The 13940-nt window shown below is 42.6% G+C and overlaps 1 protein-coding gene across 1 annotated transcript in view; it reads right to left on the bottom strand.

Moving 5' to 3' along the window:
• spcs3 (signal peptidase complex subunit 3) overlaps positions 1 to 13940 on the bottom strand; it is a 43373-nt gene that overhangs the window by 12095 nt on the left and 17338 nt on the right. The window contains exon 3 of the mRNA XM_061678505.1: positions 7452 to 7528. Coding sequence (XP_061534489.1) covers positions 7452 to 7528 — 77 coding nt within the window. The remainder of the gene's footprint in view (positions 1 to 7451; positions 7529 to 13940) is intronic.

The following is a 13940-nucleotide window of genomic DNA, read 5'->3' on the forward strand; positions in this document are numbered from 1 at the left end:
TGATTGGGAGGAACGCCGATCAGAACCCTGGTGGTGTTCTGTTATTGGACTTTTGTGCTCACCACGGATTGTCCATAACGAACACCATGTTCAAGCATAAGGGTGTCCACGCGTGCAGTTAGCACCAGGACACCCTACGTCGCATTTCCATTATAGACTTCTTGGTCATGTGCCAAATAGAACAACCAGTGACCAGAGAGTGAGTGATAACACCAAATTAACATTATGTATACTATTGTAATTTTCTGAATCGTTGCAGAATTTCTATTAGATAGATGCAATTAAAAATGGACCAATTTATACATTTTCATATCGATTTCATAAGTAACAAGTTCTGTTAAGAGAAGACCTTTGATAAAAATAAAAAAATAAATCAGTATTCAGAATGTTGTGACAGTAAGCTTTTTAAAAAAGTAATGTAAAAATCTGTATTCAATCGGCTTCAATTTCCAGTTTTCATTTTCTTAAACGGTGCCGTTCTCAATATTGGCTTCTGCCACCTGCAGGAGAAGAAGTCAGCGCTGAGCTTTACACTGCTCTCAGCAGATTAAATGATTACAGTGGGACGAAAAAGTCTGTAAACCCTTTGGAATTTCTTACATTTCTGCATAAATTGGTAATGAAATGTGGTCTGATCATCTAAATCACAAGGATAAACAGTCTGCATAAACTAATACAAAAAAAATTGTTTTTGTATTTTTTTTATTGAATATAATGTGTAAACATTCACAGGACAGGAAGGATAAAGTGAACACACGTGGATAAAATAGTTGGTACCCCTTTGTTAATGAAAGAAAAAAATCAGTGGTCACATAAATAACTTGAATCTGACAAAATAAACAATGTAACAGAAGCAATGAAAATCAAGACATTACTTTTGAATTGTGGTTCAACAGTATTATTAAAAAAATTAATTAAAAAAAACTCAAACAGGCCTGGACAAAAATTATAGTACCCTTAACTTCAAAGTATTAGCCCCCTTCTCAAATTCTTATATTTTTGGATCGTTTCCCCACTTTAATGTTTACGATCATCAAACAAATGTAAATAGACAAATATAACCGAAGTGAACTTAAAATGCTGTTTTAAATGGTGATTTCATTTATTAAGGAAAAATAAATATTCCAAGTTTCCTGGCCCTGTGTGGAAAAGAACCTCCCCTGTTAAATCATGAATTAATTGTAGCTAATCACAATTTTCACTGATCACACCAAAGCCTGATTACCTCCAGACGTGTTCAATCAAGAAATCACTTAAAAATAATCTCTCCCGACAAAATAAAATCAGACAAAAGATCTAAAAAAGCTGCAGCAAAATGACATGATACAAAGAAATTCCAGAACAGTCGAGAAGTAATTTCCATCCAGCACTCTGGAAAGCCTAATAAAAGCCATTCCGAAAGCTTTAGGATTCCAGCGAACCATACGGAGAGCCATTATCCTCACATGGAGAAACATAGAACAGTGGTGAACATTCCCAGGAATGGCCGACCTACAAAGATTACCCCAAGGCAACAGCAATGACTCATCTTGGAGGCCACAAAGGAACTCAGTACAACTTCTAAAGAAGTGCAGGGATCCTTTGCCTCAGGTAAGGTCAGTGTTCATGACAACAATAAGGAAGAGACTGTGCAAAAATGGCACCCACGGCAGAGTTCCGATTTGAAAACCACTGCTGACCTTAAAGAACTTAAAGGGTTCATCTTTTGCAAAATAAACATCTGAATAACTCACAAGACTTTTGGAAGAATATCTGGACTGACGAGATGAAAATTTTGCTTTTTGGAAGGTGTGCGTCTCGTTTCATCTGATGTAAATGTAGCAGAGCATTTCAGAAAAAGAATATCAGATCAACAGTCAAACATGGTGCTGGTAGTGTGATGGTCTTGGGCTGCTTTTCTCCTTCAGGAACTGGAGAACTTGCTGAGATTGATGGAACCATAAATTCTGCTCTTTATCAGAAAATCCTGAAGAAGAATGATCAGCCATCAGTTAGTGGCCTCGATCTGAAACACACTTGAGATCTGAAGTAGGATAACAATCCAAAACACCTCAGCAATTCAACTTTGAATGGCTTAAATCAACAAAAAGGTTTTGGAATGATCTAGTCAAATTCCACACTTGAATGTGATAGAAATGCAGCGGCATGACCTTAAAACGGCTGTTCATGCTTGAAAACCCTTCATTTTTGCTGAATTCAAACAATTCTGCAAGTAAGAATGGGCCAAAATATCTCCACAGAGATGTGAAAGACTCATTGCCAGTTCTAGAAAATGCTTGATTTCAGTTGTTGCTGCTGAGGATGGCCCAACCAGTTATTAGGTTTAGGGGGCCATTGCTTTTTCACACAAGGCCAGGTAACTTTGAATAATGTTTTTAGCGTTGTTTTTTTGGGTCACTATCCTGTTGCAAGACCTATGACCTGCGATTGAGACCAAGCTTTCTGACACATATTTTTCTCTACAATGTTGATAGTCTTGAGTTTATTGTACCCTCTACAGATTCAAGACACCCTGTGCCAGAGATAGTAAAGAAGCCCCAGAACATAAAAGAGCCTCCTCAATGTTTCACAGTAGGGACAGTGTTTTTTTTCTTGGTATGCTTCCTTGTTGCAGCTGTGAACATAGAGCTGATGTGCCTTGCCAAAAAGTTCCAGTTTTGACTCGGCTGTCTATAGGACATTCTTCCAGAAGCTTTGTGGCTCTTTAGTCGTCTCCAATGAAGTCCACTTTGGCTCAAACAACAACGGATGGTGCGATCTGACACCGATGTACTTTGAGCTTTGCGTTCACCTTTAATTTCTTTGGCAGTTGCTCTGTGCTCTTTTGTCACCATTCGTATAATCAGTTTCTTCAATTTGTCATTAATTTTCCTCCTGCCACCAGGTCCAGGGAGGTTACCACCCGTCCAGTTCCATGGATCTTAAATTTCTGAATAATATGAACAATATATGCAACTGACAGAGGAACATCAAGCTGCTTGGAGATGGTCTTATAGCCTTTACCTTTAACGTGCTTTTCTATAATTTTCTTTCTAATGTCCTGAAAAAACTTGCTCCTTTGCTTCCTCTGGTCCATGTTCAGTGTAGTACATACCATGTCACCAAATAGCAGTGATTATTTGTCATCCTTTAAGTAGGCTGACTGACTGATTACAAGTTTGAAGACACGTGATGCTAATTAGAGAACACAGTTTATTTGAAGATGTCTCTATGATCTTTTCTAGGGTTACCATAATTTTTGTCGAGGCCTGTTTCATGAACCATAATTCAAAAGCAATGTCTGATTTTTATTGGTTGTCATTAAATATGTATGTATTATTACATTTGTCAGATTCAAGTTAATTCTATGACCATGTGGAGTATTATTTCATTGTCTTCCATGCTTATTTTTTTAGTTATTTTTTCAATGTCAGATACCTACGAGCTGATGCCTAAAGGCTCACATGTCTGCATTTTGCGTATAAGTTCAAAGCAGTTAGAAGTTCACAGAGAGAGCATGGCAGATGCAAAGCCCGGTTAGGAGTTCACACGAGGTGTATGGGTTTGTGGCCTACCTACTCAGGACAAATGATTCATGGCTTGGCCCCAATTAGCCTTGAATAGTCTCCAAGACAAGCAGGTGGCAAGCAGCCGAAGGACCAGAGACAGTTAAGGTATGACTGATTTACGACCAACAATAAGGCCTAAATAGGGGAGGCAGGTAAAGACCAAAGGTTTTATTAATGGATATGAACTGCCTAGCTTCTCTGGGGACACAAGCAGAACTCAGGACCGCCTAAAGTGTTAGGTAACCCTGCCTCTTACTAATCAGGAGAAAGGGGCAGACCTGGGGAGGGGCGTCCCCTCATCAAAACGTATATAAGCTCATGAAATTGTTCTGTTGATTCAGTGTATTGTCTTCAGGTGATATGCTAATTGTTTATATAAAGCTTTAAATAAATCTAATTGAGCCCAGCTTTGCCCCCATCTTCTGATTTGCATCTGGCATGTTCGAGTCTTTGTTTTATTTGAACTCCTGAAAGATTTGGCTATTTTTCATCAATAAACCTCAGCCTCCAACCGATTCCTGAGAAGTTTGCCAGCCTTCCATCCATGGGATCTGCCGGGCACAAGGGAAAGCAAGGAACGACTGGTAGCTGTTGACTGGTCAAATGACTGTCAAATCAATTTCTAGTGTGTCATAGATAGGGTCTTTTTGGCACACAGTTAAAGAACCACATGACTTTCATGTTTATATCTTTACCAATACGAGTCAACTGATGTCAGGAATGTCGTCTGCTTGTTTTCTTTGGGCAGTCTGTGTCAATTTCGACGCAAGCTAATGACGGTACTTAAGTGGAACAACAAGGGAGCTCCGGTCCCACCTGCTGGTCAACCAGGAGGTATCCTCCAGTCTTAAGGGACAAGTAGCGACACTTCATTGTGGCCATCCAGGAGGGGTATGAGGTCAAAGCAGCGAGCCTATTGACACCCCAGGACTCAGACCCAGGCTACCAAATTCAGAAGGTAACCAGAAAGAAGTTAACAAATACCTCTTTTACTGAAGCAGGTTGTAAATGTAGGCACAGATCATGCCACGGCGCATCAATGGTTGACGCCGTCGCACATCAGCCACCACGAACAGCAGATGAGAGTTGACATAATTCACGTAATCTTGGCTGCTGAGCTTTGGCTGTTATTCTATGAGATGAAAGTTTACCAATTTGTGTTTTCAGGACTATTATGATGTACATAATTTTTGCCATCCATTATGCTCTTGACCTGGGCAGTTAAAATGAAACGTGATTGCAAGCCTTGTAGCACAGGAAAAGCACACAGGTCTCTAAATTTTTCATCATCAGCAAAGTTCTGTAACACAAAAACATTCTTTAAAAACACAGTGATTTTGGCTAAAGAGTCAAGCTTAATGTGGACCGAGTAAATGTAGTACACTTTTCAGAGACTTTTACTGAAATGCATAACCTTTGGAGTACAAAATAAACCCCAAATAATCATAGGATCCAAGTAAAATTCAAAGGTTGGGGTGTTTGCAGCATCCTACTGCTCCCCATTCACACGTGAGACCTCGTAACACTAACGATTCACATGACACCAAGGAGGGAAAATGGCTATTGGGGCCCATTTGAACTTAGGGGTATACTCAGTTTTGTTGCCAGTGGTTTGGACATTAATGGAGACAGTAAACTTACATTGTTATACAAGCTGTATACACTGACGACTTTACATTGTCGAAAAGTGTCATTTCATCAGTGTTTTCTCAAGACAAAAGATCATATAGAATGTTTTTTTTTTTTAAATCTATCTGTGCTCACTTTTATGAGATATTGTATTTTCACACATTTGTTTCATGATGAGAATAGTTTTCACTATTTGTATGAAATGTTGAGTAAAGTCTTTAAATTCACTTTTAAAACTGCTCGAGTCAAACTGAGCATACACTCCAAATTAAAGCCGGTTCTAACATAATTTTTTAATTGGCCGATTTCAAGTCTCTTTGGACGTTTGTTCATGCCGGGCACAAGGGAAAGCAAGGACCGACTGGTAGCTGTTGACTGGTCAAATGACTGTCAAATCAATTTCTAGTGTGTCATAAATTGGGTCTTTTTGGCACACAGTTAAAGAACCACATGACTTTCCTGTTTATATCTTTACCAATACGAGTCAACTGATGTCAGGAATGTCGTCTGCTTGCTTTCTTTGGGCAGTCTGTGTCAATTTCGAAGCATGCTAATGACGGGACTTAAGTGGAACAACAATCCAATAAATTTTGGTGAGTAATAGGGTTGGCGATCGTTTGAATTTGAGCGATTCCGGTTCCAAACGATTGTCGATTCCGATTCTTTTAGGGGGCTGGGTCAAAAACTTTTGCATGATTGAAATAAAGGGTGTCCAACTTATGAACATCCATTTTTGTGAGCAGCCCGCATCATAGACTAAATGGAACATTTGATTTGGGGTTCTTTATAACCAGTGTCAACTAACCCAATTTACTTAATATTCATTAATTAATGTTTCAGCTAAAATTTAAATATAGCAGTTAAAACAGTTATTTGGGACCGTTTCATCACGTAAAATGGTTTATATGTGCAAGTTTTAACTTGACTTCCTGTATTAAGCTTGTAGCCTTTTATTTTGAGGGGTACGCACCGAAACTCAGCATTTTGACACAAAAAGTAACACGGAACCAGTGATATTTATTTATTTATTTTTTTAAATGGATGGAACCAAATGCTGTAAAACGCTTCCTTTCCCGATTTTTACCAATGAGGCACAAGGTTAGTGTTTGTGAAACTGTGAGACGTTTGTGAATTTTGTCCCAATTCATTGTGATGTAAAGTTGCTATGGCGAAGTATTAGCTCAACGTTAAGCTTCTTTTTTTTCGGTCATTGGTGCTTACATTGGGTTGAAGACTAAAATAAGCGCTAAAAAAAACAGTGCAAAAGTGCAACCAACCGTTTACCTTGTCAGGTGCCTCAAAGTTTTTTATTGTTTCACTCACCCAGCTGACTGAGAGCTAACTTCACTGAAGCTCCGTGCTGAGGCTCAGAGTGCGTCAGACGCTATACATTGTGAAAGCCTCCTTTGCACAATATAATCTTATTCCAAGTGTTATACTGAGGCGAGTGGTTATTAATTTTAACAAAGTTAAGACACTTTTTTCCCTGCCGCTGTTAGGCACAAGCACATCTTCATGTGCGTTCTTCTTCATTGGTTTTTGACGGTTATTCGTTGGTTTTCGCCACTTCTTCTGGGTGGGCGGACTGTAGGCATCGAAACTGGAAACCGATTTTTTTTTTATTTGAACAATTCCGGGAGTACCGGAAAGTTAGCCCCGGTTCCAATCGGTTCTCGATTCTCGATGCCCAACCCTAGTGAGGGAATGTCTTTGTCGGTCAATTTATTGTGTGTATTGTGTAAGCACTTTAAACATTAGCTTTGACTTTGTCACAGGCAATTAACTCAAAGTGTTAACCAATATTGAGAGAGGAAAATATAGGGCAGATTATAGTGTGTTGCAAAATTTGGGGCGAAACAGAATAGTTTATTATTGTATTTTGGTGAATCTGAACTTTTCTGAATCAATTATATTTTGCAGTGGCGGCAACTTAGCATGCTTTTCTTAACATACACAATCTAAAAAAGCAAATATCCCAGAGCTCAGAGCCCAGAGAACCTGTATTTTGCTATGACCTGCAAATTAGCGGGACCTGCCAACAGCGATAGGACAATTAATGAGGAACAGAGATTTCAACTCCAGATAGGACGTGTCGTTTAGAAACATGACTGTTAAAAAGAATTCCTCATTGTATAAAATTTCTAAGACAAACTAAGTGCTCAGCCGCAGTGTACCATTAGCATTTCATTATTAACTGTGTATTAAATGTAGTTAAACAATAATCTAGACATTAATGACAAGCTAATTCACACAGGTTAGTTGAAAATAACTTACATTGCTTTTTGTGGTGTACTCAGCAGACAAATAGAGAAAGAGCTGTTTAACATTCCAGTCAAATATTGGCTGCAAATGTACAAAAGTTAAGAAAACAAAACTGTTAAGAACTGCAGGGTTGAGATCACTTCTGTCACTATAACTACACATAGACAAGAGGACTGTACTTTATCTTACAGTCCATGATATTACTAAAAATATATTTGACATTACAACATGACATTGCAGTATTGACAATACAGTGACTGAGACAGCACAAAGTTCTTGTAAAATCTGTAACAAAAACAAACAAATGAATAAAAAATCCTGCAGCGCGTACAAGGTCCCCCCTGCTCAAGACAGCACATGTCCAGGCCCATCTGAAGTTTGCCAATGACCATCTGAATGATCCAGAAGAGGCATGGGAGAAGGTCATGTGGTTAGATGACCAAAATACAACTCTTTTGGCAAACACTCCACTCAGTGTTTGGAGGATAAAGAAGGATGAGTACAATCCAAAGAACACCCTCTCAACTGTGATCCATGGCGGTGGGATAAAAAAAAAAAAAAAATCATGCTTTGGGGATGCTTCTCTACGAAGGGGACAGGATGACTACATGTTATTGGGAAGAGGCTGGATGAGGCCAAGTACTGCAAGATTTTAGGCAACAACCTCCTTCCCTCAGTAAAAGCATTGCAAATGGGTTGTGGTGGTGTCTTCCAACATGACAATGATCCCAACGGAGGCAGTGGGTCATGGAGGCATGGAACATGGCCCACTCGGACTCAATTGATGAGGCAGCCACCGAAGATGTGGCCATAAGTTGGTCAGTGCCTGTTAGGGGGACAATCCCTAAACCTGGTGGACACCGGTAAAAAGGGACGGGGTCAAGCAGAAGGGGTCCGAGCAGTTCTTTTTTACGACGGGCCAAGACTGATTTGAGGTCCTAAATCAATCATTTAATGGTGGTATCAAAAACATTACATTCTATGCATAATACATTTTAGAATTTCAATACACATACAAATGCACACGCACACACGTGTGTAAATGTGGAGAAAACCAAGGAGATTGTTGTGGACTTCAGGAGCGCACTCCCAGCATGCTCTCCTGAACATCAACAGACAAGAGTGCACATCACAGACAACCTCACCTGGACCAGCAACAAGAAAACTGGCCAAGAAAGCTCTGGCCAAGAAAGCTCACGAGCGTCTCTAATTCCTGCGCAAGCCGAGAAGAACCAGAGCCCCGACGCGTCATCATGTGCTCGTTCTACAGAGGGACAATAGAGAGCATCTTGACCAACTGCATCACTGTGTGCTACAGAGCCTGCACCGCATCCTGCCGCAAGACTCTAGTTCATAGTGAGGGCAGCTGTTATTCATCATGCTGTCAGGAATCTGAACTCTCTGCCCGCTTTGCCCCCTCTACCTCTCCTGTCCTCTGCCCACCTGATCTCTGAACTCTGACGCCCCACAAACATGCACACACACACACGCCAGACTCAGGGTCGTACCAGCCATTTTAGCAGCATTGGGGTTTTGTCATCGAATTTATGTCTTATTTGCCTTAGTTCTCTGACCTTGACTATGTTGCACACGTCACCTGACCTTTGATATTAGCACTTTCAATTCATACTTTTTTTACTGTACATACCAGTGTTATTATGCTTTGTATAGTGATATATGTACTGTCTTTTGTAGCACCGCTGGCTCTTGAGTACTGTAAATTCACCCTCTATGTGTTACGCATATTGAAGAATGGAAATGAATTGAAAGTACCTTGTACCCTCGTTGTAATAATAAGCCCAGTAATAATGTAACGAGGTGTACGGCGTCTAAAGTCACTGACAAAAACACAAAAAGCATGGACTCCCTTTATTGAATTCAGCTCAGAGCTAACCGGTTTGCAACGTAACACACAACTGAATGTTTTCCAGAGGCGACCGTCGACACACACACGTATACATGTACATACTGAATATATCCATGCATCCATTTTCTTCCGCTTATCCAAGGTCGGGTCGCGGGGACAGCAGCCTCAGCAGGGAAGCCCAGACTTCCCTCTCCCCAGCCACTTCCTCCAGCTATTCCGAGGGAATCCCGAGGCCTTCCCAGACGAACCGAGAGTCATAGTCTCTCCAGTGTGTCCTGGGTCGTCCCAGGGGTCTCCTCCCGGTAGGACGTGCCCGGAACACCTCACCAGAGAAGCGTCCAGGAGGCATCCTAATCAGATGCACGAACCACCTCATCGGACTCCTCTCAATGCGGAGGAGCAGCGCCTCTACTCTGAGCTCCTCCCGGATGACTGAGCTTTTCACCCTATCTCTAAGGGAGAGCCTGGACACCGTGCGGTGGAAACTCTTTTTGGCTGCTTGTATCTGGGATCTTGTTCGTTCGGTCACGACCCACAGCTCGTGACCAGAGGTGAAGGTAGGAACGTAGATCGACCGGTAAATAGAGAGCTTCGCCTTAGTTCTTCACCACAACGGACTGATACAAAGTCCACATCACTGGAGAAGCTGCACCGATCCGCCTGTCGATCTCCCGTTCCATTCTTCCCTCACTCGTGAACAAAACCCCACGATACTTGAACTCCTCCAGTTGGGGCAGGAGAGGGCACACCACCCTTTTCCGACTGAGGACCATGGTCTCAGATTTGGAGGTGCTGATTCTCATCCCAGCCGCTTCACACTCGGCTGCGAACCGCTCCAGTGAGTGTTGGAGCTCACGGCTTGATAAAGCCAACAGAACCACATCATCTGCAAAAAGCAGAGATGCAATACTGAGGCCACCAAACTGGACCCCTTCTACGTCTCGGCTGCGCCTAGAAATTCTGTCCATAAAAGTTCTCAACAGAATCGGTGACAAAGGGCAGCCTTGGCGGAGTCCAACCCTCACCGGAAACGAGTCTGACTTACTGCAGGCAATGCGGACCAAACTCTGACATTGGTCGTACAGGTACCGAACAGCCCATATCAGGGGGTTCGGCACCCCATACTCCCGAAGCACCCCCTCCAGAACTCCCCGAGGGACACAGTCGAACGCCTTCTCCAAGTCCACAAAACACATGTAGACTGGTTGGGAGAACTCCCATGCACCCTCGAGGACCCTGCCTCGGGTGTAGATCTAGAGCAGGGGTGCCCAAACTTTTTGGCTCAGGGACCACATTGACGTAAAAAAATTGTCATGCGGGCCAGCATTAATTTTACATGCTACCGACGAGGGGAATGCTTTTTTGTATTTATTTTTATTTTACTTTGTTTTACTATGCTGTCTGCTGCTAGGTAGATCTGATAACTGCCTGACCTGGATAAATGAAGGTTAAAATAAAAATTAATGAAATGCAAAATAAAGTATTTTTATGAAATTTGACTCAAACTTTCTTCATCAGAATCAACAAACAACATGTTTGCATTCATGTGAAGGGTGACACTGAGAGCTCGACTGCAATAAATGGGGCAGGTCTGGCTCAAAAGCAGTGGTTTTAATGCGCAAGATGTCACGCAGGTGGCAGTCACTTCGTCTTGTCCTCACGCGGTTCTTATTCATGTTCATGACTGAGAATGTCTTCTCACACAAGTATGTCGAGCCAAACAAGCTCAACATTTTCTTAGCAAATGTATGAATCTCTTGGAACCTGTCTTTATCCAGCTGCTGGTAAAAGTTGACAAGAGGGAGTTGTTGGTACCGGCTGCGACACTCTGTGTCACACTGCAGCTCAATGAGCTCCAGCTGCAGGTGGGCTGGAACGTCACTGAGATCCACGGAAACGGGAGAAGAAAAAAAGCGTGATCTCCTTTTCAATAGTTGCAAAATCCCTGAAACGCTGTTGAAACTCCTCAGTCTGAGATGAGATGTTTGCGGCATACCTCCTCATTTGCGCACTGATATTGTGCGCTGGAAAACAGGTCATTATTTCTTGCAGAGATTGGAAATGTGTGGTATTGGGCTGCGTTTGTGACAGGTGGGTTTGGAAAAGTAGCAGCTTGGTCCGAAAGGCTTTAATATGTGAATACAGTTGGCTTATCAATATAATTAATAGCCTTTATGACCGGTTTCATAACGTGATAATATTTCAGATGTTTGGCACATAGAACTTGTTGGTGAATAATACAACGGAGTTTTATAGCTTTACCTCCTTCTTCGCTTACTTTGTGACACACTAGGGTTGATAATACACTGTGCTCGCCAACCACGGCAGGTGCGCCATCCGTAATAATCCCCGTGATTTTATTCCACTGTAATTTTATGTCATGTACGGCAGAACAAACAGAAGCAAATAAATCTTTTCCTCTTGTTTGGTCCTGAAGGCTCTGGAGGTCAAGTAGTTCTTCACGCACGTTCATTTCACTGTCCACTCCTCTAAAAAAAAAAAAAAAAATCAGTATCTGAGCGCTAACCCTAACCCTAACCACTTTAATTTTATGTCATGTACGGCGGAACAAACAGAAGCAAATAAATCTTTCCCTCTTGTTTGGTCCTTAAGGCTCTGGAGGTCAAGTAGCTCTTCACGCACGTTCATTTCACTGTCCACTCTCTCAAAAAAATCAGTAACTAAGCGCTGTCGGATGCATCCGTGCTTTCGTCACAGGCTCACGAAAAAAATTCAAACTCCACTCCTTTTGCGTCCAACTGTCTCTTAATATCAGAAGAAACTTCTTCGATCCTTCGTGACACAGTGCTACGAGCCAGGAAAACATTGGCGAACTGTTGCTTTTTCTCAGGACAAATGTTCTCCACCATTTTCATCACACAGTCTTTAATAAAGTCACCCTCAGTAAAAGGTTTGCCGTGTTTGGCAATCAGCGTTGCCACCTCATAGCTTGCCTTTGTTGCATTTTCATTCGACTCACTGGCTCTTGTGAAAAGGTGTTGCTGTGCCGTTAAACCAGCTTCCAGTTGCTTTAATTTTTCACTGCGTTCGTTCCCAGTTAGCTTGTCGTAATTAGCATGTTCCGTCTGGTCGTGCCTCTTTTTATTGAACTCCTTGAACACAGCAAATTAGGCAGACGCAGTTGTTTTTAAACTCAGTGAAAAAATATTCAGACTTCGATTTGTCCTGGAAACGTCGACCCTCGCTATCAACTTTCCTTTTCTTACTTCCAGTTGCCATTTTAGAAATGGGCAAAAAAACCAGATTATGTGCAAAACGGCCCGCGAGAGTTCAGCCACAAGTTTACTGCCATCCTGTGGTGAAATATAAAAATGCTCGTGTATTTTGTACTGCCGGGCCACATATTATTGGTTTTATGACAGAGGCTTTGGGCCAGTGGAAATATGAACACGGGCCGGATTTGGCCCTGGGGCCGGACTTTGGACATGTCTGATCTAGAGCAATGTTCCACGGCTAGGACGAAAACCACACTGCTCCTCCTGAATCGGAGATTCGACTTCCCGACGGACCCTCCTCTCCAGCACCTCTGAATAGACCTAACTAGGGAGGCTGAGGAGTGTGTGTTGATTGTGCACTGCTTCCCCCTCCTGAGACACCGGATGGTGGACCAGAATTTCCTCGAAGCCGTTCGGAAATCGTCCTCCATTGCCTCACTGAACTCCTCCCACGTCTGAGTTTTTGCCTCAGCTACCACCAAAGCTGCATTCCGCTTGGCCAGCCGGTACCCATCAGATGCCTCAGGAGTCTCACAGGCCAAAAAGGCCCGATAGGACTCCTTCAGCTTGACTGCATTCCTCACCGCTAATGTCCACCAACGGGTTCGGAGATTGCTGCCACGACAGGCTACCTTACGGCAATAGCTCCGGTCAGCTAGCTCAGCAATGGAGGCACGGAACACGGTCCACTCGGGCTCAATGTCCCCCGCCTCCCCCGGAACATGAGCAAAGTTCTGCCGAAGGTGAGAGTTGAAACTCCTGACAGGGGATTATGCCAGACGTTCCCAGCAGACCCTCCGAATACGTTTGGGCCTGCCAGGTCGGACTGGCATCTTCCCCCACCATCGGCGCAGTACAGACAAAGACAAGCTCTCATCCGCTGGTTGTATTCTGCAGGCTTGCGACGTCCCCCGCCGCGCTGCATTGGTTCCTTGGCTGCTTCTGCTACTGCTCGACTCGAAGACTGCGAGGGGCGGTGCGACGAGGCGGCTATGTTGACCACTGGTGGTGTGCTTCCATCTGGTGCGGACACCACTGGCTGCAACAGTGGAAATTCGCCTGCGCATTCCCGTTCATGTGGAAATGTGAAATGTGGAATGCGCTGAAATGTGGACCCCAAGAAGCAGACAACTTTTAAAATGAATAATTAAACAAGGTTTTATGAAACAAAGGGCTCGCCGACGCTAGCGAGTAACAATCAGAAGCTAATAACAGAAAACAGTGAGGACATAAGGTCAATGCGACAATGTACAAGTCAATAACTAAACACAAAGAGGTGAAGAAACCACTTTACTAAATACTACAAACCAAAATAACTCTGGAATTTAACCTCCAAAAGGCGTAAAAACAAAACAACACAAAAGGCAAACTGACGTACTTTACATACAACAAACAAAG

This window comes from Phycodurus eques, chromosome 6 (assembly GCF_024500275.1).
Source record: "Phycodurus eques isolate BA_2022a chromosome 6, UOR_Pequ_1.1, whole genome shotgun sequence".
In the NCBI taxonomy this organism is placed as follows: Eukaryota; Metazoa; Chordata; class Actinopteri; order Syngnathiformes; family Syngnathidae; genus Phycodurus; species Phycodurus eques.